Below are 26,685 nucleotides of genomic sequence, written 5' to 3'. Positions count from 1 at the left end.
ATCAGTTGGGCTTTTGCTAATGATACGGTATGAATTTTGACAGACATGTATTTCAGCCACTCAAAAGTAGTATCCATATAATAGTCAACCCCATCAATTTTACCGTAAGAATTAGCCAAAAAAAATTGACTATTACTTGAGTATATCCAGTAAATTAAAAATGCATGCGATGAGGAAGAAATGGGATGTGAGAACAAGGATTAGGAATGCCGATACTTCATCTTCAGTGGTTTCAGCTACAGGCTATGCCCTTCTTAATGGCCTCCAGTTCTGCCCCACATTGTCATGCAACAGAGATGCAGGGGTATCAGTGAATGCAGTGCTAGCTGTTTGATGATGTGTCTATCAGGGTTGAGTATCAACATCCTCAATGTTACCATTTGCCCAGAAACTGAACTGCTCCATCTCAACAAATATTATGGCTGAAGAACAGCTCAGAAGTTGGGAATTCTGCAGCAAGTAACTCACTTCCTGATTCCTCAAAGCCTTTCCACCATGTACAAGTCAGGAGTGTGATAGAATACTCCTCATTTGTCAGGATGAGTGCAGCCTCAACAACACTCAAGAAGCTTGGCATCATACAGGACAAAGCAGCCCACTCGATTGGCACCACATCCACAAACATCCAATTCCCGCTTCCACCATTAACGCTAAGTATCAGCAGTGTGTATTATCTACAAGATGCACTGCAGAAATTTACCTTGGCCAGCACCTTCCAAACTTACAACCACTTCCATCTGGAAGGACAATGGCCTGCAAATCCCCCTCCAATCCTATCATCACCATGACATGGAAATATATCATGGCTGCTTCACTGTCGCTGGGTCAGAATCCTGGAACTCACAGTCTAAAGCACTGTTGGAGTTGCTACAATCTCAAGACTGTGTGGTTCAACATGGCAGTTCACTACTGCCTCCACCAGGGCATTTAGGGAGGGGCAATAAATACTGGCCTAGACTCCACACCGATATCCCATGAAGTAACAGAAATATTAAAAACATAAATAACTTACAGTGAGATGTGATGATCAGATTGCAGCACCTAATACGGGTGTATGTATAAAAATAGCTTAACAGAATCAACATGTCTAATGGCATTAATGTAACATTTCTGTTTGTGCGAAGCTGCTTCTGCAGAACTAAAGCGACTCTGCCCCACTGTGGTCATTTTCAGTATTGTACATATGTTGGTGCTTGTGTGTCTCAAGTCACTGAAAGTATTTATTGAAGATGTGTTTTTATTTTGTAAAATTATTAAAAGCCTGATTTCAACCCAGTTTGGCAAGCAAGAAGACAGAGGGTTGGCTGATGGTTAAATTAATAGACAATAGGTCATTCTGCCCTTCGAGCCTGCACCACCATTCAATATGATCATGGCTGATCATCCTTAATCAGTATTCTGTTCCTGCCTTATCTCCATAACCCTTGATTCCACTATCCTTGAGAGCTCTATCCAACTCTTTCTTAAATGAATCCAGAGACTGGGCCTCCACTGCCCTCTGGGGCAGAGCATTCCACACAGCCACCACTCTCTGGGTGAAGAAGTTTCTCCTCATCTCTGTCCTAAATGGTCTACCCCGTATTTTTAAGCTGTGTCCTCTGGTTCGGCACTCACCCATCAGCGGAAACATGTTTCCTGCCTCCAGAGTGTCCAATCCTTTAATAATCTTATATGTCTCAATCATATCCCCACTCAGTCTTCTAAACTTAAGGGTATACAAGCCCAGTCGCCCCAGTCTTTCAGCGTAAGGTAGTCCCGCCATTCCAGGAATTGACCTCATGAACCTATGCTGCACTCCCTCAATAGCCAGAATGTCTTTCCTCAAATTTGGAGACCAGAACTGCACACAATACTCCAGGTGTTGCCTCACCAGGGCCCTGTACAGCTGCAGAAGAACTTCTTTGCTTCTATACTCAATCCCTCTTGTTATAAAGGCCAGCATGCTATTAGTCTTCTTCACTACCTGCTGTACCTGCATGCTTACCTTCAATGACTCGTGTACACGAACACCCAGATCTCTCTGTACTGCCCCTTTACCTAAATTGATTCCATTTAGGTAGTAATCTGCCTTCCTGTTCTTGCCACCAAAGTGGATAACCATATATTTATCCACATTAAACTGCATCTGCCATGCATCTGACCACTCACCTAACCTCTCCAGGTCACCCTGTAATCTCTTAACATCCTCCTCACATTTTACCCTGCCACCCAGCTTAGTATCATCAGCAAATTTGCTAATGTTATTACTAATACCATCTTCTATATCATTAACATATATTGTAAAAAGCTGCGGTCCCAGCACTGATCCCTGCGGTACCCCACTGGTCACTGCCTGCCTGCCATTCCGAAATGGAGCCGTTTATCACTACACTTTGTTTCCTGTCAGCCAACCAACTTTCAATCCAAGTTAGTACTTTGCCCCCAATACCATGCGCCCTAATTTTGCTCACTATCCTCCTATGTGAGACTTTATCAAAAGCTTTCTGAAAGTCCAGGTACACTACATCTACTGGATGTCTTCTGCTGTGTCACTCACCTTCCTCCTCACTGCATCTCATCATTGGAAAGATACCAGCAACATGTAGACCATGGCCTTCAGTACCAGTTATTTATCAGAGCCCATGACACTGTTTACACCTGACACAATTTTCATTAAAGTGTGAATAACGACAGCAGACAGGATCAGAGCCAGGAAAGGTTCAGGAACAAAAACAGAAAATTGCTGGAGAAACTCAGCAAGTCTGGCAGCATCTGTGGAGGGAAAGCAGAGTTAATGTTTCAGATCTAGTCATTCTTCCTCATAACTCATCAAGGTTCGGGTGTGTTTCATTGTCTCCCCTACCTCAGACTAACCTCCTTTCACCCTACCATATTCATATCTAGACCTTGCCAAGGCATAGTTCTACAGACCCTTCTTCGATTTCCTTCTGACTGGCATTGACATTGGGTTTGGTTGAGAGACTGTCCCTCCAAAATGATAATGAAGTGCAAGATGCACAACTGCCCAAGCCTCCAGCTGGTTGTGGCAGTACCACTGCCCTCTGAGGTGAATGGGATTTCTTCCTTTTCCCTTCCAGGTTTCCACACCCTACACATCAGACCACACAAACTGGTCCAGTATTGGCACGATGGGCTGGAAGGCTGCCTTCTGTGTTGTAATAGTTCTTTGATTCTCTGCTGGTTTGGCGTCACAATTAAGGAGGTTCTTGCCTGTAAGCAAGGTTACAAAGAAGTTCTTTGAATATAGTGCTCTCAGCTTGGCTCAGTAGTAACACTTCCTTCCTCTAAATCTGTAGATTGTAATTTTCAAAGCCCCTTGCTCCAGATCTGAGTGCATAATCCAAACTGATGCTTCAGTGGAGTTCTGAAGGAGTTCTGAATCAACAGATACGTTGCCTTTCAGACAAAATGTTAAACCGAGGACCCAGGCCTCACTTTAACTCAGGATGTGAAATGGGCACGGGTGAGGGTTGGAAGACTAGACAGTAGCTGTGAATGATGTCATGAGCTTGAGGCCTGGACAATGATAAACTTTGAGCCTTATTTCATTTCACAAAACCTCCTCCTCCACCAAATAAGAAAGCAGGTAGTTCACCCCTAACACACATTAGCTTTCCATTCATCGCTCAAGTCTGGGTTTACTTGAGGATGCACCTCCCAAAGGAAGGTTGTATTCACTACTTATCCCTCCTTGATCAATCAGGAAGGACATTTTTACCAACATGAGATGGATGGGAGGGCTGCTGTCCTGCACTTCTGATGTTTCCTGTCCCTCAAGGTCCTTGTGAAGGGAATCAAAGTCGCGAGGAAGATTTTGCTCCAGACCAACAGGATGAACATCCTCAAAGTTAGCGAAGCAGGTCTGGATAGGGAAGGCTGCAGCGCTGATGCACATTAACATCCAGACCTATTCCCCTACATTTACCCCTGACTAATGTACCTAACACTACGGGCAATTTAGCATGGCCAATTCACCTGACGTGCACATCTTTGCATTGTGGGAGGAAACTGGAGCACCTGGAGGAAACCCACGCAGACACGGGGAGAATGTGCAAACTCCACACAGGTGGGAGTTGAACCCAGGTCCCTGACACTGGGCGGTGCTAACCACTGAGCCAACATGCTGCAAGCTAAATGGATGGTTCTTAACTGCCCTCTGGGCTAAGACATCCTGGTTGTTGCTGAGTTGGCTGATTTTATCAGGAACAGTAGTTATTTTCTAGAGCAATATATTTACTAACCCCAAGGTATATTCACAACACTTCAGCACTGTTGCATAATTGAGCGATTTTCAACCTGTGTGTTGCGAGAACTGTCCGAGTGTGCTGTGAAATCTTATTCATGAAAATTAATGTAAAATAAACATTGTTTAATCTTAACCACATTATATCCAAAATTGCAACTAAGCATCAAATTAAAAGTGAAGTATCGATCTTTCGATTTTAAAACGTGAACATTCTAAACACAAGTGGCCAAAGGATAAAATTGAAATAATGTGATAGCTTTTACATTAGCATAAATGGCCTAAATTGACCATATCCATATTTCTTTGCGAAATCTATCGCATGTCTCCTGATCTAGGAAGAAATGGATGTTTCTTGTCAAAAGAGGTGATTCCTCTGCTAATTCAATCATTGATGAAACATCTAAGCCCAAAGACAAAAAAAGAAACAACAGTTCAATTAATTAATAAGGGGTTCTGCTATCTAGCCTTTGGATTTGAATGGACGGGAGATGCCACGAAAAAGTGGATGTGCTATGGAATTGAAGTGTGCTATGTTACTGAGGTTGGGATCCACTATTGTAATCTATAATTCACTTTGTCTACAGCAGTTCAAGAAGACAGCTCACTGCCACCTTCTCAAGGCCAACTAGGCACAGGCAATCAATGCTGGAGCATTGCCCACACCTCACGAGTGAATTTAAAACAGCTTGGCTTTGCTGAGGGTTCAATCTTATGAAGGATTGATGGATTCTTTTTCTGTTCTCCAGATGAACTGTGATTCAAACGCCTTTGAAGCTGGATTGGATTATTTCATCAAGTTGAACAAGGTACGGGGATTTTCGAACAGCATGTATTTCCACCAAAGAAACAGGAAATAAGAGCCAGAGCAGCCATTCAGCCCTTCGAGCCTGCCCCTCCATTTAATAAGATCATGCCTCGTCATCCTAGTCCATACCCTGTTCCTCCTTTCTCCCCATACCCTTTGATCCATAAATCCATAAGCTTTAAGAGCAGAATTAGGCCGTTTGGCCCAGCGGATCTGTTCAGTCACTTGATACTGCTGATATGTTTCTCAGCCCCACTCTACTGCCTTCTCCCCATAACCCTTGATTCCCTTTTTAATCAAGAACCTATCTATAAATCAATAGACTGTAGCAGTTCAAGAAGTCAGCTCACTGCCACCCTATCAATGTATCTGTCTCAAATGCACTCAATGACTTAGCCTCTACAGCCTTCTGCGGCAATGAGTCCCACAGATTCACCACATTCTGGCTGAAGAAATTCCTCCTCATCTCAATTATAACGGTTGTTCCTTCACTCTGAGACTGTGCCCTTGGGTCCTAGTCTCTCCACATCCACGCTATCCAGGCCTCTCAACATCCTGTGAGATTCAATCAGATTTCCTTCTCATCCTAAATTACAGTCATAGAGATGTACAGCATGGAAACAGACCCTTTGGTCCAACTTGTCCATGCCAACCAGATATCCCAACCCAATCTAGTTCCATTTGCCAGCATTTGGCCCATATTCCTCTAAACCCTTCCTATTCATATACCCGTCCAGATCCCTTTTAAATGTTGCAATTATACCAGCCTCCACCACTTCCTCTGGCAGCTCATTCCATGCACACACCACCCTCTGCATGAAAAAGTTGCCCCTTAGGTCCCTTTTATATATTTCCCCTCTCACCCTAAACCTATGTCCTCTAGTTCTGGACTCCCCCACCCCAGGGAAGAGACTTTGTCTATTTATCCTATCCATGCCCTTCATGATTTTATAAATCCCTATGAGATCCTCTATGAGGTCACCCCTCAGCCTTCAACACTGCAGGGAAAACAGCCCCAGCCTATTCAACCTCTCCCTATAGCTCAAATCGTCCAACCCTGGCAACATCCTTGTAAACCTTTTCTGAACCCTTTCAAGTTTCACAACAATCTTCAATAGGAAGGAGACCAGTATTGCATGCAATATTCCAAACGTGTCCACTACACTGTCTACTTCACTGTCCATTACACCTCCAATTTTGGTGTCATCTGCAAACTTACTAACTCTACCTCCTATGTTCATATACAAATCATTTATATAAATGACAGAAAGTAGTGGACCCAACACCGATCCTTGTGGCACTCCACTGGTCACAGGCCTCCAGCCGAAAAGCAATCCTTCACCACCACCCTCTGTCTTATACGTTTGAGTCATACCTATCTGTATCCAAATAGCTAGTTCTCCCTGTATTCCATGAAATCTAACCTTGCTAACTAGTCTCCCATGGGGAACTGTGTCGAATGCCTTACTGAAGTCCAATTCCATTGAATACAGGCCCAGAATCAGCAAATGCTCCTCATCATCACAAGTCCTTCATCCCCGGGATCATTATTGTAAATCTCCTTTGGATCCCCTCCAATGCCAGCACATCCCTCCTCAGATAAGAGGCCTGAAATTGCTCACAGTATTCCAAATGCGATCTGGCCACAATCTTATACCCCCTCAGTGGTACATCTCTGCTGTTTTATTCTATTCCTTTTGAAATGAATATTAACATTGCACTTGTCTTCCTAACTGCCAACTGAAGATGTGTGTTAACCTTAAGAGAATGTTTAATCAGAACTTCCAAGTTCCTTTGTGTTTCAGATTTCTGAACCTTTCCCCATTCAGAAAATAGTCTATGCCTCTATTCTTCTTCCCAACGTGGATACCTCACACTTACGGGCTTTGTATTCCATCTGCCACTTCTTTGCCCACTCTCTTAGCATATCCAAGTCCTTCTGCTGCCTTCTCGGTTCCTCAACATTACCTGCCCTCCACCTTTAGATAGTACTAGAATTAGAATTAGAATCCCTACAGTGTGGAAACAGGCCATTTGGTCCAACAAGTCCACACTGACCCTCCAAAGAGTAACCCAACCAGACCCATTCCCCTACACCTATTCCTCTACTTTTCCCCTAACTAATGCATCTAACCTACACATCCCTGAACACTATCCACAGTTTAGCATGGTCAATTCGCCTAACTTACACATCTTTGCATTATGGGAGAAAACTGGAGCACCCAGAGGAAACACACGCAGACACGGGGAGAATGTGCAAACTCCATGCAGACAGTCGCCCAAGGCTGGAATCAAACCCGGGCACCTAGCACTGTGAGGCAGCAGTGCTAACCACTGAACCACTGTGCCTCCCTAATATATATAATGAAATATATAATGTGAATAGTTTTAGGTCCCAACACAGACCCCTGTGGAGTCACCAGCTACCACCCTGAAAAAAAAACCCTTTATCTCTGCTCTCCGCCTTCTGCCTGTCAGTCAATCCTCTATTCATGCAAGTACCTTGTCTGTCACACCATGGGCTCTTATCTTATTTAGCAGTCTCCTCTGCGTCATCTTATCAAAGGCCTTCTGGAAATCAATAGATCATGTCCACTGGATTTCCTTATCTAATTTTCTTGTTACTGCCTCAAAGAATTTGAACAGATTTGTCATGCATGATCTCCCCTTGATGAAGCCATGCTAATTCAGCCCTATTTTACCATTCACTTCCAAGGATTCTGAAATCTCATCTTGAATAATGGGCCCTAAAATCTTACCAACAACCGAGGTCAGGCTAACTGGCCTATAGGTTTCTGCCTCCCTCCCTTCTTAAACAAGGGCTGTTACATTAGCCATTTTCCAGTACTCTGGGACCCTCCCTTATATTTCATCTTCACCCCCTTATTGCTTTTTACCTCTCCTGTGCTGGTTTTTGAAGGTTTCCCAATTCTTTGGCTTCCCACTAATGTTCACCACTTTGTATGTTTTTTCTATTTGCTGTTATGCTGCCCCTGGGATGTATTTCTGCTGTGCCTCCTGAATTACCCCCCAGAAACTCCTGCCATTGCTTCACTCCCCTTCCAAACAGCTCTGACTAGTTCCTTCCTCATGTCTCTGTAGTGAACTTTACTCAGTTGTAATTCCACTCTGTCTGATTCCATCATCTCCCCCTAAAACTGCTGGGTAAATTTTATCATATTATGGTCACTGCCCCCTAGGTGTTTTTTTCACCTTAAGGTCTCTAATCAAGTCAGCCCCCTTACACATCACCAAATCCAAAATTGCCCGTTCCCTAATAGGCTCTACCACAAACTGCTCCAAAATACCATCTTGCAGACATTCCACAAATTGCTTTTCTTGGGATCTGCTACCAATCTGATTTCCCAATCCACCTGAATATTGAAGTCCCCCACGATTATTGTAATAGAGATTTTCTTACGCGTTTTCTATCTCCTGATTTATTTTCTTCTCCATATCCTGACTACTGCTAGGAGGCCTGTAAACAACTCCTATTAGGGTATTTCTTTACTTTGCGGTTCCTCAACTCTACCCACACAGATTCTATGCCTTACAACTATGTATCACTTCTTGCTATCAATTTAATTTCATTTCTTACCCCTTCCCCAATTTATCACCATTCAGCTAATAATCTGCCTCACAGTTATGCACATTATACTTCCTCTGCCATGTATTTGCCCACTTACTCACCTTTTCACAAATCAAGTATCTCCACATCCTCCTCATAGCTCACTCTCCCACCCAGCCTTTATGTCATCTGCAAACCTGGAGATATTACATTTAGTTTGCTCATCTATACCATTTAAAAAAAAATAATTCACGGGATGAAGGCATTGCTGACTGTACCAGCATTTATTATCCAAGTATTATACCACAATTAATGTATATTGTGAATAGCTGGGGTCCAAGCACTGATCCCTACCCCACTAGTCATTGCTTGTCACTTGGAACATAACTCTTTTATTCCCAGTCTGCCAATCTGCTATCCGTGTCAGTATAGTATCCCTATTCCATAATACTCCAAACTGTGTGAACATGTTGAGTAAAATTAAATATCCTCTCGCAATCCAACCCTGTTATTTTTTCTCTGACTCTGACAAAGGCTAAATATATCTCAAGATCTGAACCTTTGATTAACAGTGGGCAGTTTGTTTGGCAACATTTCATCTTATCTGCTCTCTTTCCAGATAAACTTCTCTGTTACAACATCAAAACAACACATTTCACACTAAGTCATGTTTAATATGAATTGCAGTCTTAAAATTAAAGGGACCTGTGAAAGTTAGGTCAATTTAAACATGCTGGGAGCTATTCATACCTTGCCTCATAGTAGCTGAAATAGTTTTCTTCAAAAGTGTGTGCCATTTCTTGACAAAGCGAACGGTAGTTCAGGTGTTTATGATAGGTTGATGTATTTGTCTCACTCAGCCAGTCGATTTCATAGGAAAACAGGCTTTAATGAACATCAAGAAGGAGGGTGTTAAGCGCAAGTTGGTGTACCTTACCATGCAGACTGACGATGTGGATCCTGAAGGAAATGAAAGCATTTGGTATGAAGATAAGGTAGGCCCAAAGAGATTTAATTAACTTGAAAAAGAACCATTGATAGCATAGCACTCCTTACTGCTGAGACCATGTGTCTCCAAACTATATCCCTTGGCCCATCTTCCCATAAGGCCTGACTGAGGAATCCATTTTAATTAACGCTACAGTAAAATCACAGACTAATTCCTATGTTAGATTGCCTCCACAAATCTTTCTTGAGTGTTTCCTTTGCTCCAGAGTTTCAGTCAGTGAGATGAATTCTGTTGCAACTGTGGGTATGGAGCAAGCTGCACTCTGCTGTCTCCTGAAGGGAGATGGCTATGGTTCGTTGATAGTACATAGCAACAAGAGAGATCTCTAAGAAAAGATTTACAGCAACAACAAAAAAAAGTAAACAAAATATTGGAAAGCTGAAATAAAAACAGAAGTACTGGAGAAAACTCAGCAGAAAACCTTGCAGGCAGTATCTGTAAAGGGAAAGAGGGTTAATATATCAGGATGATGATTGCAAGGATGCACTGAGTTTTAAGCAAATGCCGAGGCAGGAAATGGGATGAGAAAGGAAAGAATTAACGGGAAGGTCTATGATAAGTTGGAAGGTATGAGAGATTAAATAGTGAACAACTTAATGAGATGAGGCCAAAAGAAATTGTTAATGGGATTCAGCCGCAGATTGATAAGTGACAAATAACACTGGTGCCCTAGAAGGTCCACTATGGACCATCCCCAACAGGAGAGAATTTCCTTGACATTCAATGGTGTTACCATTACCCAGAAACTGAACTGAACCAGCCATACAAATAAGAGTAGATTGGAATAAGAGTCCTTCCATGAAGTGAAGAGGGAAGAAATATGAAGTTAATTGTCAGAACCCGTTAGTTTATCGTAGACATTGATTGACAGACAAAATCCAGAATGCAAGAATGGAAAGGGAAAAATCACAGTTGGACCCTGTGAATGTAAAGAGTTAAACTTGAAAGAAAATGTTGTAATTTTCCCAAGTTTGGAACAGAAATCCACACTGAGGCAGTCAACAATGTACTGGATGTGAGCTGAGGGCGTGGTCCTAAGTCAGATCAGAACAAGAGAGATGCCAAGTATTCCATGGAATTTTATTGGTTTCAGGAAAACTTTCAACAGCATACATTGGCAGTCACTCTGGTATGTAATAAGACGGTATGACACCTCAAAGAGATACATGAATATTTTCAAAGCCTTATACCATGACTTTGGAGTATCTGCTTTATCCAAACTAGCACAGCCACCAGAAAGTCCTTCAGCATCATCACAGGGACATGGCATGGCTGTATACTCTTCTCATTCCTTTTCTCTTGGTTATTGATTACGAGAAAGGTCTTCAGACATTGACATTATATGGAAACCCCACCAGATAACAGATGAAACCTCCTTACTGGCTGAAGAATTGCTTGTGCTTCAAGATCACTAGTTTTGAGAATAGTGACATCAACGTTAGTCTATACATCAGATGCAAGAAGACCAAAGTAACAATGATTTGACAGTAACAAGGTCCTCCCATAACCACCAGGCAACAGAGTAGTGAATACCCTCTCTACCTGAGAAGCAACATCATCAGGAAGGGCTTTGTAGGAACCTGATCTTCTGTCATGACCATGGGTCAGAACCACGAAGTACCACAGATATTTTTAATGTGTTATTCAAAAATCTGGGGTTTTTTTGAAAGGAGGGCTGATACGTTCAAAAATGGCTGTCTGGAGGCAGAGAGAGAGAGAGAGAGACTGAGAGCGAAAATAACCCACTAATGAAGGAATGCTACATAGGACTGCTCAGAGATATTAATGGGTCATTGTGACAACCTAGACTGCCAGGAGATGTATTTTGCCTCCTGAATATATGTACTACCAGTATGTTAGTGGAATGGGCAACATCAGATGGAAAAAAAATCTGGAGCTGATCAAAGAAGACTTGGTGGAGTACATTTAAAGAGGACTTTGAGGAACAGTTTGTAATTTAGAGCAAAAGAGCAGCAATGGATTTGGTCCAGTAGTGGAGTCTTGCTGCTCATTGTAGGTTCACCCAGGCAGGGGAGGGTGCAGAGGATGACAGTTTGTTAAGCCTCTCTCGAAGGGAAAAGCAAGGAGCCTCGGTCTATCTTTGTGGGAGATGAAGAACTGATGTCTGTGGTGAAAAGGAGCTGGTCAGGGCCTGGTAAATGTTTTAGCAGTGGAAGACCTTGGGAAGAGTTCATGAATGGAAGGGAGAAGAGGCTGGACAAAGGGAGAAAAAAGAAGTAAAGGTAATATGAAATATCTTCTGTGGGCAGGGACAGGTTGAAATAGTTGATCTAGCAGAGCAATATTATTTGTGCTATACAGGACATAAATGGTATTGACATCACTTGGGCTAGCAGACAATACATTTGACAGCCATGCAGCTAAAATCATTAGAAGAGAAGAGGTTAGCAATGGTCTGGGAGGTAAGAGCTTACTTCTTAGTGGTGGGATCAGAGGATGTATGAAGAGGTGACAGAGTTGGCATTAAGCCTCAACAACCTAGATGTCAGTTTACTAAACAATAGTAATGTCATTCTTGTCAGCAGGTTTAATACAATGTAAGAGCTGGACCGAAGAGTACAGTGGTTTCTAGTGCTGAGGAAGGTAGTTTATGATAGGTGCAGGGAGCCGAGAAATTGAGGCAACTGTTTTCATGCCAGCAGTGCAGTGAAAAGATCTTGGAATGCTAAAAGCTCAGAGGGAAGAGTTCAGGTAGAGGGAGAATACAGGAGCTGGGAGGAAGACTCTTGACCAAAGACGTGGTCGCTGAGGCAAAGACAATGGAAGAGGGCAGCAACATGCCAAGATCAGAGTTCATTGAGGTGATGTTGTAAAGGGGTGATGCTGAGGAAGAATCATGGGGAAAAAGTAAGATATGCTTTTGTTCAGTAGCAAAGCATTTTGTGGCACTGTATTGCAACCAGAGATCAAAGTTCATTGTGTAATTAATCCCAGATCAGTGAAAATTAACAGTGAGGAACAAACATTTACAGCCCTGAAGAAGGGCTTATGCCCGAAACGTCGATTCTCCTGCTCCTTTGATGCTGCCTGACCTGCTGCGCTTTTCCAGCAACACATTTTTTAGCTCTGATCTCCAGCATCTGCAGTCCTCACTTTCTCCCAGCCCTGATTTTAACCCTATCTGCCCAGTGGGTAAATGACCTGTCAAAATAATCCTAACCCTAAATTAACTCAGCACCTTATTAGCACTGCCACGTCCCCAATCATGATTTCATCTAAATGAGTATAGAAATAGGTGGGTGCTTAATGAATGTGTTGAAATTGGATCCCATAACATCATAAGAGCCCCAATGGTATCTTCACTGGAAAGGATTCAATAGACAATAAGTGCAGGAGTAGGCCATTCTGCCTTTCAAGCCTGCACCACCATTCAATATGATCATGGCTGATCATCCTTAATCAGTATTCTGTTCCTGCCTTATCTCCATAACCCTTGATTCCACTATCCTTGAGAGCTCTATCCAACTCTTTCTTAAATGAATCCAGAGAGTGGGCCTCCACTGCCCTCTGGAGCAGAGCATTCCACACAGCCACCACTCTCTGGATGAAGAAGTTTCTCCTCATCTCTGTCCTAAATGGTCTACCCCGTATTTTTAAGCTGTGTCCTCTGGTTCGGCACTCACCCATCAGCGGAAACATGTTTCCTGCCTCCAGAGTGTCCAATTCTTTAATAATCTTATATGTCTCAATCATATCCCCTCTCAGTCTTCTAAAGTCAAGGGTATACAAGCCCAGTCGCTCCAGTCTTTCAGTGTAAGGTAATCCAGCCATTCCAGGAATTGACCTTGTGAACCTACACTGCATTCCCTCAATAGCCAGAATGTCTTTCCTCAAATTTGGAGACCAGAACTGCACACAGTACTCCAGGTGTAGTCTCACCAGGACCCTGTACAGCTACAGAAGAACCTCTTTGCTTCTATACTCAATCCCTCTTGTTATGAAGGCCAGCATGCTATTAGCCTTCTTCACTACCTGCTGTACTTGCATGCTTACCTTCATTGACTGGCGTACAAGAACACCCAGATCTCTTTGTACTGCCCCTTTACCTAAATTGATTCCATTGAGGTAGTAATCTGCCTTCCTGTTCTTGCCACCAAAGTAGATAACCATACATTTATCCACATTAAACTGCATCTGACCACTCACGTAACTTGTCCAGGTCACCCTGTAATCTCCTAACATCCTCCTTTCATTTCACCCTGCCACCCAGCTTAGTATCATCAGCAAATTTGCTAATGTTATTACTAATACCATCTTCTATATCATTAACATATATTGTAAAAAGCTGCGGTCCCAGTACTGATCCCTGCAGTACCCCACTGGTCACTGCCTGCCATTCCGAAATGGAGCCATTTATCACTACTGCCAAGATTAGAGTTCATTGAGATGACGTTGTAAAGGGGTGATGCTGAGGAAGAATCATGGGGAAAAAGTAAGATATGCTTTTGTTCAGTAGCAAAGCATTTTGTGGCACTGTATTGCAACCAGAGATTAAAGTTCATTGTGTAATTAATCCCAGATCAGTGAAAATTAACAGTGAGGAACAAAAATTTACAGCCCTGAAGAAGGGCTTATGCCCGAAACGTCAATTCTCCTGCTCCTTTGATTCAAATCTCATACAGCACTCAGTAAAATCTGATACCTCTGAAACTGACTAACATGAGGGGGCTAAAAAGGCATTGCACTAGTGTTTGTGCTTCAAGGAAGCTTCCACTTCATTTCAGCTAATCCTTTTGCATACCCTTCTTCTCCTTCATTTGGACTTAAGGGCAGCTAGGTATTCCTCTCAACCATTCCATTTGGTAGCAAGAGCCACATTCCAACCACTCAGTAAGTGTCAAATAGGGTTAATTATGTAATACTGTTACCTGGAATCAGAACATTATAGGCTCATGTCCCACTCCAGAAGTTCACTGCATAAGCTAGGCTAACCCTCAGTGCAGAGTCAAGAAAGTGCTGCTTTATTGGAGATGGCATCTTTCAAGATGCCTAAAGTACTCTACAGTCAGCTTGGAGGAAACAGTGATTACTGCTATCCTTGGGCATCTGAAATAAGAATTTGCTCCATTTCTTAGTTCTAATTGAGTCACTTCAAACAGCATAAACTTCATCCCCACAATAGGAACTAATGCTGTTTCCTTAAATGCAAAGTTCAGCCTGTAAAGCTGTATTTTTGTCTGTTAAGGTTGTAGGTAACACCACATCTGGAGCCTACAGTTATAACACTCAACAGTGTGTGGCCTTTGCATATGTGCCTCTGGAGCTCAGCAAAATAGGACAACAGCTAGAGGTGGAACTGCTGAATAAAAAATATAAGGCAGTAATCATCCAGGAACCACTGATACTGACAGAGCCAACCAGGACTCGAATGAAGAAGAAAAGCTCAAGTGCTTGACGGACAGTATTGTGTAAGGAGAAAACAGCTCTCCGTCATGTTTCAGTAGGAGATTAACCATTTTTATTAAGCCCTATTTCATCTGGGACCAAGGTTCTATTTACTCATTCCTCCCGGGTGGATATGCGGACCTCAGTAAAATGGCCTTGCTGCAGAAAACATTAAACAGTCACTGCTGTCCCACAGTGTGAGTCCAGAATTATTCAATACTAAGCAGAGTGGGTAAATATGTCTGTTTATACAGCACCTTATAGCTCTGATCCCTATCATGTTAAAAGAAGACATTACAAATTTCAATCTCAGCATCTAATGTGAAAAAATAAATAAGGCTGATTACAAAAACTTGCTGCAATTTTAGGATCGGGACTTTTTTTTAATGTGAATTGACTGGTATTTTAAATAATTTTTACTTTTAATATGTCAGTCACTTGCTGTGAAAATGCTTTACCCCCAAGTGGAAATAATGCAATGAAAGTTCAGTTGTTTTATAAAGTCACATACATTATTAGCATCCCTAAACTGAATTATCCAACTAATGCTAGTTGGTTAGAAATTCTTTTGGCTTTACAGAAAAGAAAAATTTCAAAGCAATATTTGATTTTTATATTTTATTACAAGCTGAAGTCATGACTGAATAATGTAAACTAAATCTCCACTTATGTTGCATCAATTATCCATGCTCAGTGACAAATATAATTATCAGATCTTGAATTTCAGTTCTTCCACTGGGTGCTGAGATGTGCCACTATTCTGGAAGTTGATCAGGTACTTCTAAAGACAGTTTTCACTTCTCTAACCATGAGTTCAGATACCTCAGTGTGCTGTGAAGAGATATAGCAAAATAGCAAAAACTTCTGTAAACGAAACTATTTGTTTCAAGCTCCAAGGTTTTCCAAGTCAAACATTCACTGCATCAACATGATCAAGAATAGTTTTAAACAAGTCAGGAAATGGTTAATGAACATCGAGTGATATTGTTGAACTTGCTGGTGTATTTCTCGGTTTCAAAACTAAAACATTGACTTTGATATGGGCCTTGAACTGGATGGGTGATAGATGCAGTTTGTAATCCACTCCTTGCGCATTCATTTTTGCTTCAGCATGAGCGCAACAACAAATGGAAAGGAATTTCAGTCTGAGTATTGCAAGCGTTACAGTAAATCCATCCTGTTCTGAAATGAAATAATGCAATCCACAAATATCCTGATATATTAATTGATATTTGATCCGAAATGGAGTAATGGTGTGAAAACAAATACCCTGTCACCTTCCTTTAGATAAAATGCTGGCAGTAAGTTAGTCTGAGCAGGAAGGTTTGAGAGATACCTCATAGCTCCTCATTGTTAGACAAAGTGGGTGGTAATAATGTGATGCTTACATCATCAGCAACAGATATTTAAAAGCCAGAGGATTGAAAAATGATAAGAACAATTTGTAGGCATTCTGAACAGTGTCCCTTTAGTACTACACTAAGTGATACCCTTACTCGTGTGAAAATAGTAACTGTCATAATTTTTGAAAAAACTGCTGTGAATGTTTGTTTGATTTAAAAGGAATAGCATAGGAAGTGATGTTTCCTTGTAATATGAAACGTAAAATGTGAACTAATTTGTATGAAGGAGAAGATTAATTACTTAATCTGTATTATTGTATTTAATTAAAACAATTCAACATAATTGCATTTATACCATACAAATAAACTTGTTTTTTGGAACCCCTTGGGGGATTTTCTGTTTCTTTTTCATAAATAGGATTCAGATTATGTTACAATTATACATGCCTTTTGTTCCCAGAACAAATACATAAATAGCATATCATTTACAGGAGTTAGTTGGAATAGTTGAATAATGTACCCTTGTCTTTTCTTTTGAATAGTTGATCTGATGACCTAGCTTATCCTGGTGTCCCTAGAGCAGTGGTTTGATTGAAGGTCATTAAAATTTTCTCTTTCTCCAACACAAGTTTTTCTGATTCACATCTGCATTCTTCAGTTCAGATGCTGACTGGTGCCCAATATGTGGAGAAGGTACAACAGAGTAGGACGGGTTCTTTTACCTCCCTACTTGCAGATACCCTGTGCTTAAAAACATACATGCAGGGAAACCAAAGGACATTCAGCCTACCACGTCTCTTCCATCACAAGAATAAGTACAATATCGCTCTCATCTTGGACAGCAAACTTGTTTCATTATTGCCAGAAAGGAAGTCCCTCTCAATAAGAGTACAAACATGTATTAGAGAGAGCGTAACCTGATTGTCCAAACTGTCACTGGGAGATGGGAGGAGGCACCTGATATATTCAACAGTGCCTGAGAGATTTCCAGAAAAATTCAAAAATTGACATCATAAAATACTGTGAGCTGTGTTTGTTAGGTGACGCTGGGAGGATATTAATCCAATATTACTACATTACTATGCTACACTGCACCAGATATACAGCACTCAGTAAATGATGTGCAATCTGATCAACAGCGTGTGTCCTTACACTTAAAACATGGAGGACTGTAAATTCCATGGGAGATGTTCTGCCTGCAAGAGCAGGGGCTGGGGATATGGAACTATTTTCATGCTTGGTCTCCAGCCATTTACCAGGTCTAGGGAGGCTCAACTGTATGGACTGAACTACCAAACCAATCTGAGATCAATTATCTCAGTCTAGATTCAGTTCAGTGCCTTTGTAAAGGCTTCTGGGAACCCACACAAGCTCTTGGATCTTCTAACTTCCAAATGACCTCCCCCCAGCCCCTTCCAGAAACGTATGTTCCCTTGGTCCAATTCTGATTGAAATGTGGAAGACCCAACACCCTTTTGCAGCCTGTGTATTAGGTGTAAGTACTTTCATCCAGATACTTCCCCCTTCCATTTAAAAATACTCTAATTAAGCTTCTCAAAAACTCACCCATAACCCCTAATTCCCAACTGACTCCACTTTCTTCTCTGAAACAACTGAATGTTGCCAGGTTGCTCCTCCCACAAATCTCTGTCCATCTTTCCCACAACTTCATGTTGAATCTCAATCCAATCTCAGGGTTCCATTTCTTCCACTGCACTGAGTTTTAATCAATGGTATAAATGTATCAAAGTTATAATAACTTTCTCTCCTTGTTCTCCTTGATGCTAATTCAATATTCAGCAGTGTTTTGTTTGATGTTAAGCTTACAGAGAGTAGAGCATAGAAAGCTGCTCAGGATTGTATTGAAATAGTCAAATCTACAGATATCAAAAGCATGGGTGGGGGTTTCAGTGGAGATAAGCTGAAGTGGGGCCAAGTTACTCAACATTACAGCGGTGTTCCTATTGATGGCTCAAATATATGATCAGAGCCATAAATGTCACCAAGAGCAATCAGATTCAGAAATAGCATTAGTGCCTGGAGCCAAGGAAATGGAACCTGTAGCAGGGATCAACAGCAATTGCTTCAATCTCCCTAATATTCAGCTGGAGGAAAGTTCTGTTTGTCCTGCACTGAATGTTACACGAGCGGTTTTATAATTTTAACAGTAACTACATCAGGAAAAATGTGGATGAGGTAAATCAAGATGTCATGAGCATTCATGTGGAAACTGGTGCTATCAGCTGGATCATAGGCTGAAGGCATGCTGTCCATACCCCAGTGTAAATTTCAGGAGCAAGTCTGCCTCTGCTTACCCTGTTCACTCCACTCGAGCATTTCAATGACGGTCATTTAATTAATATGATGCAGGATCTCCAAACATTTCCAGGAGGGCATCCCACCTTTTGGAAATGTCTGGTGGTCTGTTGGTGATCGGCAACTCAGCAAAGCTAAACAAAAAAGTGGTGGCCGCTTTCAGTACTTCAGGTAGGCCCAGAAAATGCTGTACAGAAATGGACCAGACATTCAGTCAAGTTGAGGTCTCACTGGGGTCAATTGCAAAGAGAGCCCAGGAGGAAAGTTGCCACTACCCTCAATCCTTTCACTGACCAGCAGTCAGCAGGCTTAAAGCTGCTGTCTTACACAGCCTTTCTTAACCTGCATTTTATTGGAGGATCACTTGGATGCAGCAGACAATTAGCCAATAATTGTCTGCTTAAGGGCATTAACTGGAATAAAGAGCTGGCAAACGCCTTAAAACGGCGGTGCTCGGACCCGACGTAGTGCACCAGTTGGAGGACGCTCAGGTGTGCGGTGGGATCCCGTCCGCGCTCACCCCAGCCCGAACGGAATTTCACATTGGCCCCAAGGTCCCGTACTTCCCGTGGGAGCCTGTGCCCCACAACCTGAGCCACCTCCGAAATTTTAACTTTGTTTTGTTTAGGGATATAAAAAGAAGAACCCTGTACAGACTGCTGCTGCACACCGTCCACCTCTTCTCCCTCATCCACCGTCCGGACACGCCTCGGCGTGCCCATTTGCCACCGGGCGGTGGGGATCGCCAGTGGAGGGCTCTCTACGCGGGAGTCCTCCCCCTTTCTCTCAGGGATCTGGGGTGGAGGGTGCTGCACGCAGCAGTCCCCTGCAACCGCAGATTGCGGTGGTTCACGGACTCCCAGCCCAACTGCTTGTTCTGTGGCGCTGTGGAGTCCGTGGACCATGTATATATTGGGTGTGGGCGTTTGCACTCCCTTTTTGATTTCCTTAAAAACCTTCTCCTCTGTTTTTGGCTGCACTTCAGTCCCACGCTCCTGATCTTTGGGCACCCGGTACGGAGGAAGGAGGGCAGGTCTGAAGACCTCCTCGTGGGTCTGCTCCTGGGCCTGGCCAAACTGGCCATTAACAGGTCCAGGCAGCGGGCCGTGGAGGGGTTCGTTAGGGCCGACTGCCTGCCCCTCTTCCGCGGTTACGTTAGAGCCCGGGTGTCCTTGGAGAAGGAGCACGCGGTGTCGACCAACACCCTGGAGTTGTTCAGGGAGAGGTGGGCGCCGCAGGGAGTGGAGTGCATCATTTCTCCCTCCAACTCTATTTTGATTTAGTCCCTACCCTCCCCTTCACTGTTTTGATCACACAACACTGCCCTTTGATGTGAAGGGCAGTGCTTGTCACTGGCCACCCGGGTGTTTTCCTATCTTCCTGGTGGTGGAAATTGAATAAAGATTCATGCACTTTGTGTCTTCCACTGTGTCTCACACCTGCGCACACACACCATGGGTGCTGGGGACAAAATAAGCACTACCGCACTTAGGTGGTAGTGTGGGGGTTAAAAAAGAAAAAAAAGAAAAGAAAAAAAACAAAAAAAAGAAACAAAAAAAAAATAAAGAGCTGGCAAACGCCTTAAAACGGCGGTGCTCGGACCCGACGTAGTGCACCAGTTGAAGGACACTCAGGTGTGCGGTGGGATCCCGTCCGCGCTCACCCCAGCCCGGACGGAATTTCACATTGGCCCCAAGGTCCCGTACTTCCCGCGGGAGCCTGTGCCCCACAACCTGAGCCGCCTCCGAAATTTTAATTTTGTTTTGTTTAGGGAGGTGAAGAGAAAGGCCCTGTATCGACTGCTGCTGCACACCATCCATCTCTTCTCCCTCATCCACCGTCCGGACACGCCTTGGCGTGCCCATTTGCCACCGGGCGGTGGGGATCCCCAGTGGAGGGCTCTCTACGCGGGAGTCCTCCCCCTTTCTCTCGGGGATCTGGGGTGGAGGGTGCTGCACGCAGCAGTCCCCTGCAACCGCAGATTGCGGTGGTTCACGGACTCCCAGCCCAACTGCTTGTTCTGTGGTGCTGTGGAGTCCGTGGACCACGTGTATATTGGGTGTGGGCGCTTGCACTCCCTTTTTGATTTCCTTAAATACCTTCTCCTCTGTTTTTGGCTGCACTTCAGTCCCTCGCTCCTGATCTTTGGGCACCCGGTACGGAGGAAGGAGGGCAGGTCTGAAGACCTCCTCGTGGGTCTGCTCCTGGGCCTGGTCAAACTGGCCATCAACAGGTCCAGGCAGCGGGCCGTGGAGGGGGTCGTTAGGGCCGACTGCCTGCCCCTCTTCCGCGGTTATGTTAGAGCCCGGGTGTCCTTGGAGAAGGAGCACGCGGTGTCGACCAACACCCTGGAGTTGTTCAGGGAGAGGTGGGCGCCGCAGGGAGTGGAGTGCATCATTTCTCCCTCCAACTCTATTTTGATTTAGTCCCTACCCACCCCTTCACTGTTTTGATCACACAGCACTGTCCCTTGATGTGAAGGGCAGTGTTTGTCACTGGCCACCCGGGTGTTTTCCTATCTTCCTGGTGGTGGAAATTGAATAAAGATTGGTGCACTTTGTGTCTTCCACTGTGTCTCACACCTGCACACACACACACCATGGGTGCTGGGGAAAAAAATAAGCACTACCGCACTTAGGTGGTAGTGTGGGGGTTAAATAAATAAATAAAGAAAAAAGAAAAAACAAATAATAAACAAGAATGTATGGTAGTGTGGGGGTTAAAATTAAAAAAAAAGAGAAAATAAACAGGAGTGAAAAAAAAATAAAAAGAAAGAAAAAAAAAAAGAGCTTGCAAACGCCTTAAAACGGCGGTGCTCGGACCCGACGTAGTGCACCAGTTGGAGGACGCTCAGGTGTGCGGTGGGATCCCGTCCGCGCTCACCCCAGCCCGGACGGAATTTCACATTGGCCCCAAGGTCCCGTACTTCCCGCGGGAGCCTGTGCCCCACAACCTGAGCCGCCTCCGAAATTTTAATTTTGTTTTGTTTAGGGATATAAAAAGAAGAGGCCTGTATCGACTGCTGCTGCACACCATCCACCTCTTCTCCCTCATCCACCGTCCGGACACGCCTTGGCGTGCCCATTTGCCACCGGGCGGTGGGGATCCCCAGTGGAGGGCTCTCTACGCGGGAGTCCTCCCCCTTTCTCTCGGGGATCTGGGGTGGAGGGTGTTGCACGCAGCAGTCCCCTGCAACCGCAGATTGCGGTGGTTCACGGACTCCCAGCCCAACTGCTTGTTCTGTGGTGCTGTGGAGTCCGTGGACCACGTGTATATTGGGTGTGGGCGTTTGCACTCCCTTTTTGATTTCCTTAAAAACCTTCTCTGTTTTTGGCTGCACTTCAGTCCCACGCTCCTGATCTTTGGGCACCCGGTACGGAGGAAGGAGGGCAGGTCTGAAGATCTCCTCGTGGGTCTGCTCCTGGGCCTGGCCAAACTGGCCATCAACAGGTCCAGGCAGCGGGCCGTGGAGGGGGTCGTTAGGGCCGACTGCCTGCCCCTCTTCCGCGGTTATGTTAGAGTCCGGGTGTCCTTGGAGAAGGAGCACGCGGCGTCGACCAACACCCTGGAGTTGTTCAGGGAGCGGTGGGCGCCGCAGGGAGTGGAGTGCATCATTTCTCCCTCCAACTCTATTTTGATTTAGTCCCTACCCTCCCCTTCACTGTTTTGATCACACAGCACTGTCCCTTGATGTGAAGGGCAGTGCTTGTCACTGGCCACCCGGGTGTTTTCCTATCTTCCTGGTGGTGGAATTTGAATAAAGATTCGTGCACTTTGTGTCTTTCACTGTGTCTCACACCTGCACACACACACCATGGGTGCTGGGGATAAAATAAGCACTACCGCACTTAGGCGGTAGTGTGGAGAAAAGAAAAAAAAAATAAAATAAAAAAATAAACAGGAGATCCATCACTGTAAAAAAAATAAAAAAATAAAAAAATAAACAGGAGACCCCCTCACTGTTTTGATCACACAACACTGCCCTTTGATGTGAAGGGCAGTGCTTGTCACTGGCCACCCGGGTGTTTTCCTATCTTCCTGGTGGTGTAAATTGAATAAAGATTGGTGCACTTTGTGTCTTCCACTGTGTCTCCCACCTGCACACACACACCATGGGTGCTCGGGATAAAATAAGCACTACCGCACTTAGGTGGTAGTGTGGGGGTTAAAAAGAAAAAAAAAGAAAAAAAAAGAAAAAAAAAAGAAAAAAAAATATACACAGGAAGGGCAGTGCTTGTCACTGGCCACCCGGGTGTTTTCCTATCTAAAAAAAAATAAAACGGCGGTGCTCGGACCTGACGTAGTGCACCAGTTGAAGGACACTCAGGTGTGCGGTGGGACCCCGTCCGCGCTCACCCCAGCCCGGACGGAATTTCACATTGGCCCCAAGGTCCCGTACTTCCCGCGGGAGCCTGTGCCCCACAACCTGAGCCGCCTCCGAAATTTTAACTTTGTTTCGTTTAGTGAAATAAAAAGAAGAGCCCTGTACAGACTGCTGCTGCACACCGTCCACCTCTTCTCCCTCATCCACCGTCCGGACACGCCTTGGCATGCCCATTTGCCACCGGGCAGTGGGGATCCCCAGTGGAGGGCTCTCTACGCGGGAGTCCTCCCCCTTTCTCTCGGGGATCTGGGGTGGAGGGTGCTGCACGCAGCAGTCCCCTGCAACCGCAGATTGCGGTGGTTCACGGACTCCCAGCCCAACTGCTTGTTCTGTGGCGCTGTGGAGTCCGTGGACCATGTATATATTGGGTGTGGGCGTTTGCACTCCCTTTTTGATTTCCTTAAAAACCTTCTCCTCTGTTTTTGGCTGCACTTCAGTCCCACGCTCCTGATCTTTGGGCATCCGGTACGGAGGAAGGAGGGTAGGTCTGAAGACCTCCTCGTGGGTCTGCTCCTGAGCCTGGCCAAACTGGCCATCAACAAGTCCAGGCAGCGATCCGTGGAGGGGGTCGTTAAGGCCGACTGCCTGCCCCTCTTCCGCGGTTACGTTAGGGCCCGGGTGTCCTTGGAGAAGGAGCACGCGGTGTCAACCAACACCCTGGAGTTGTTCAGGGAGAGGTGGGCGCCGCAGGGAGTGGAGTGCATCATTTCTCCCTCCAATTGTATTTTGATTTAGTCCCTACCCTCCCCCTCACTGTTTTGATCACACAGCATTGCCCTTTGATGTGAAGGGCAGTGTTTGTCACTGGCCACCCGGGTGTTTTCCTATCTTCCTGGTGGTGGAAATTGAATAAAGATTCGTGCACTTTGTGTCTTTCACTGTAAAAAAAAAAAAATAATAAAGAGCTGGCAAACGCCTTAAAACAGCGGTGCTCGGACCTGACGTAGTGCACCAGTTGAAGGACACTCAGGTGTGCGGTGGGACCCCGTCCGCGCTCACCCCAGCCCGGTCGGAATTTCACATTGGCCCCAAGGTCCCGTACTTCCCGCGGGAGCCTGTGCCCCACAACCTGAGCCACCTCCGAAATTTTAACTTTGTTTTGTTTAGGGATATAAAAAGAAGAACCCTGTACAGACTGCTGCTGCACACCGTCCACCTCTTCTCCCTCATCCACCGTCTGGACACGCCTCGGCGTGCCCATTTGCCACCGGGCGGTGGGGATCCCCAGTGGAGGGCTCTCTACGCGGGAGTCCTCCCCCTTTCTCTCGGGGATCTGGGGTGGAGGGTGCTGCACGCAGCAGTCCCCTGCAACCGCAGATTGCGGTGGTTCACGGACTCCCAGCCCAACTGCTTGTTCTGTGGCGCTGTGGAGTCCGTGGACCATGTATATATTGGGTGTGGGCGTTTGCACTCCCTTTTTGATTTCCTGAAAAACCTTCTCCTCTGTTTTTGGCTGCACTTCAGTCCCACGCTCCTGATCTTCAGGCACCCGGTACGGAGGAAGGAGGGCAGGTCTGAAGACCTCCTCGTGGGTCTGCTCCTGGGCCTGGCCAAACTGGCCATCAACAGGTCCAGGCAGCGAGCCGTGGAGGGGGTCGTTAGGGCCGACTGCCTGCCCCTCTTCCGCGGTTACGTTAGAGCCCGGGTGTCCTTGGAGAAGGAGCACGCGGTGTCGACCAACACCCTGGAGTTGTTCAGGGAGAGGTGGGCGCCGCAGGGAGTGGAATGCATCATTTCTCCCTCCAATTCTATTTTGATTTAGTCCCTACCCTCCCCTTCACTGTTTTGATCACACAGCACTGTCTTTTGATGTAAAGGGCAGTGTTTGTCACTGGCCACCCGGATGTTTTCCTATCTTCCTGGTGGTGGAAATTGAATAAAGATTCGTGCACTTTGTGTCTTTCACTGTGTGTCACACCTGCACACACACACCATGGGTGCTGGGGAAAAAAAAATAAGCACTACCGCACTTAGGTGGTAGTGTGGGGGTTAAAGGGAAAAAAAAAGAAAGGGAAAAAAAAATAAAACCTGGAGAGCGCCGCAGGGAGTGGAGTGCGTCATTTCTCCCTAAAAAAAAAGGTGCTGGCAAGCCACCCAACACTTAACCTCTGGGCCACCTACTCATTTCCTTTCTATCAAGTGACCACTGAAATTCATCTGAATCTTTTAGAATGATATTGCTCAAGATATAGCTGAGGAATCAGAGGGACCATCAATGAATGGTTGAGAGATATCAGATGCAATCTTTAGCCATGACCTTATATATTCACAACTTACCCAACACCAAGACTTCCTTGTTTCAAAAAGCAACTTTAACGCTGCGTTGTTGAGCAACACAAATGGACAAACGATTCTTCTCACCACACTATTGCAAATGTTCTTTGCAATCTATTTGTAACTGCTTTTTTGTTCCTTTCCATTCAGCATTTGTTTCTGATCAGAATTGTTTGGTTTTCGTTTATTTGAGGTTTGCCCACCCTCAGTTTCTGATTTCTCTGCTTCAAAATATCACCTTAACTTTAATGGGTAAGGAAGCTGATGGGGAGCTTAGCTCAATCAATGATGCACTGAGTTCGGCGAACTTCAGGTGTGGAAAATGCCTTTGATGCAAGTTCAGCCATTGTAGGGTGATACATCACATGCAAAATACAAACATCGTTTATTCCTTTTTTTTATTCATTCACAGGATGAGGGCATTACTGGCTAGGCCAGAATTTATTGCCCATCCCTAATTGCCCTAAGGGCAGTTAAGAGTCAACCACAGTGCTGAGAGTCTGGAGTCACATGTAGGTCAGACCATCCTTCCCTAAAGAACAGCAGTGAACCAAACGGGTTTTTCTGACTATAATGGATTCATGGTCATCATTAGACTCTAAATTCTAGATATTTATTGAATTCAGATTCTACCATTTACTGTAGCAGGATTCAAACCCAGCTTCCCAGAACACTGCCTGGGCCTCTGGATTAACAGTCCAGCAATAATACCACTAGGTCATTTGTTTATCATTTGTGTAAAATGCTGTCAAGGTTGTGTTTAGTGCACTCATGAAAATAGTCAGCCTTTTTCTTGCAATTAGCTTTATAAGCTTCCCAGTCCACTTCAGATGTTATTATGTGTGGGACTGAAGTCACATGTAGGGCAGACTGGGGTGTAATGCCATTTATCCATCCATGGGGATATTACTGAATTGTGTTGGTTTCTTCAGTATTAAATAGCTTTCTTTGATCATTTCTGCTCAAGCTGTCAACCTATAATTGGCTGTCACATTGTTAAGCAGTAATATGCCTAAGATATGTGTGCACCTTGAGGTCCTATTATAATTAGTAACAATCTGATGCAGTTCTCCATGGGAGCTGAGTGGGAATGGAGCTTCTGCAGCTGTTTTATTGATGTAGGTTGAGAGATAAATGTTAACAAAAACTCCCCTCTTTGAAATTGGGTCATGGGATCTTTCTGTCCACCTTACAGGGCAGGCACAATAATATCAGCAATGCTCCCTCGTTATAGCAGTGGTGCATCAGCCAAAATTATATACTCAAGTTGCTCAAACCTGTGACGTCCTGATCCATAGCGAGCCAAGTCTCACACCAAAATGTATGGAAATCTA

General features: G+C 44.6%; 1 protein-coding gene across 1 annotated transcript in view; it reads left to right on the top strand.

The window, feature by feature from the left end:
• Nucleotides 1-16,758, top strand: part of dmgdh (dimethylglycine dehydrogenase) — a 144,807-nt gene extending 128,049 nt beyond the window's left edge. Inside the window, exons 14-16 of the mRNA XM_043706890.2 lie at nucleotides 4,993-5,052; nucleotides 9,480-9,614; nucleotides 14,835-16,758. Coding sequence (XP_043562825.1) covers nucleotides 4,993-5,052; nucleotides 9,480-9,614; nucleotides 14,835-15,044 — 405 coding nt within the window. The 3' untranslated portion in view covers nucleotides 15,045-16,758. The remainder of the gene's footprint in view (nucleotides 1-4,992; nucleotides 5,053-9,479; nucleotides 9,615-14,834) is intronic.
• Nucleotides 16,759-26,685: the final 9,927 nt, after the last annotated feature.

Source organism: Chiloscyllium plagiosum, unplaced genomic scaffold (assembly GCF_037043375.1).
Source record: "Chiloscyllium plagiosum isolate Xiang-an unplaced genomic scaffold, Cpla_swu_hap1 HiC_scaffold_2, whole genome shotgun sequence".
Taxonomy (NCBI): Eukaryota; Metazoa; Chordata; class Chondrichthyes; order Orectolobiformes; family Hemiscylliidae; genus Chiloscyllium; species Chiloscyllium plagiosum.
Note: the sequence above shows the minus strand (reverse complement) of the source record. Positions and strands in the feature narration are given on the sequence as shown.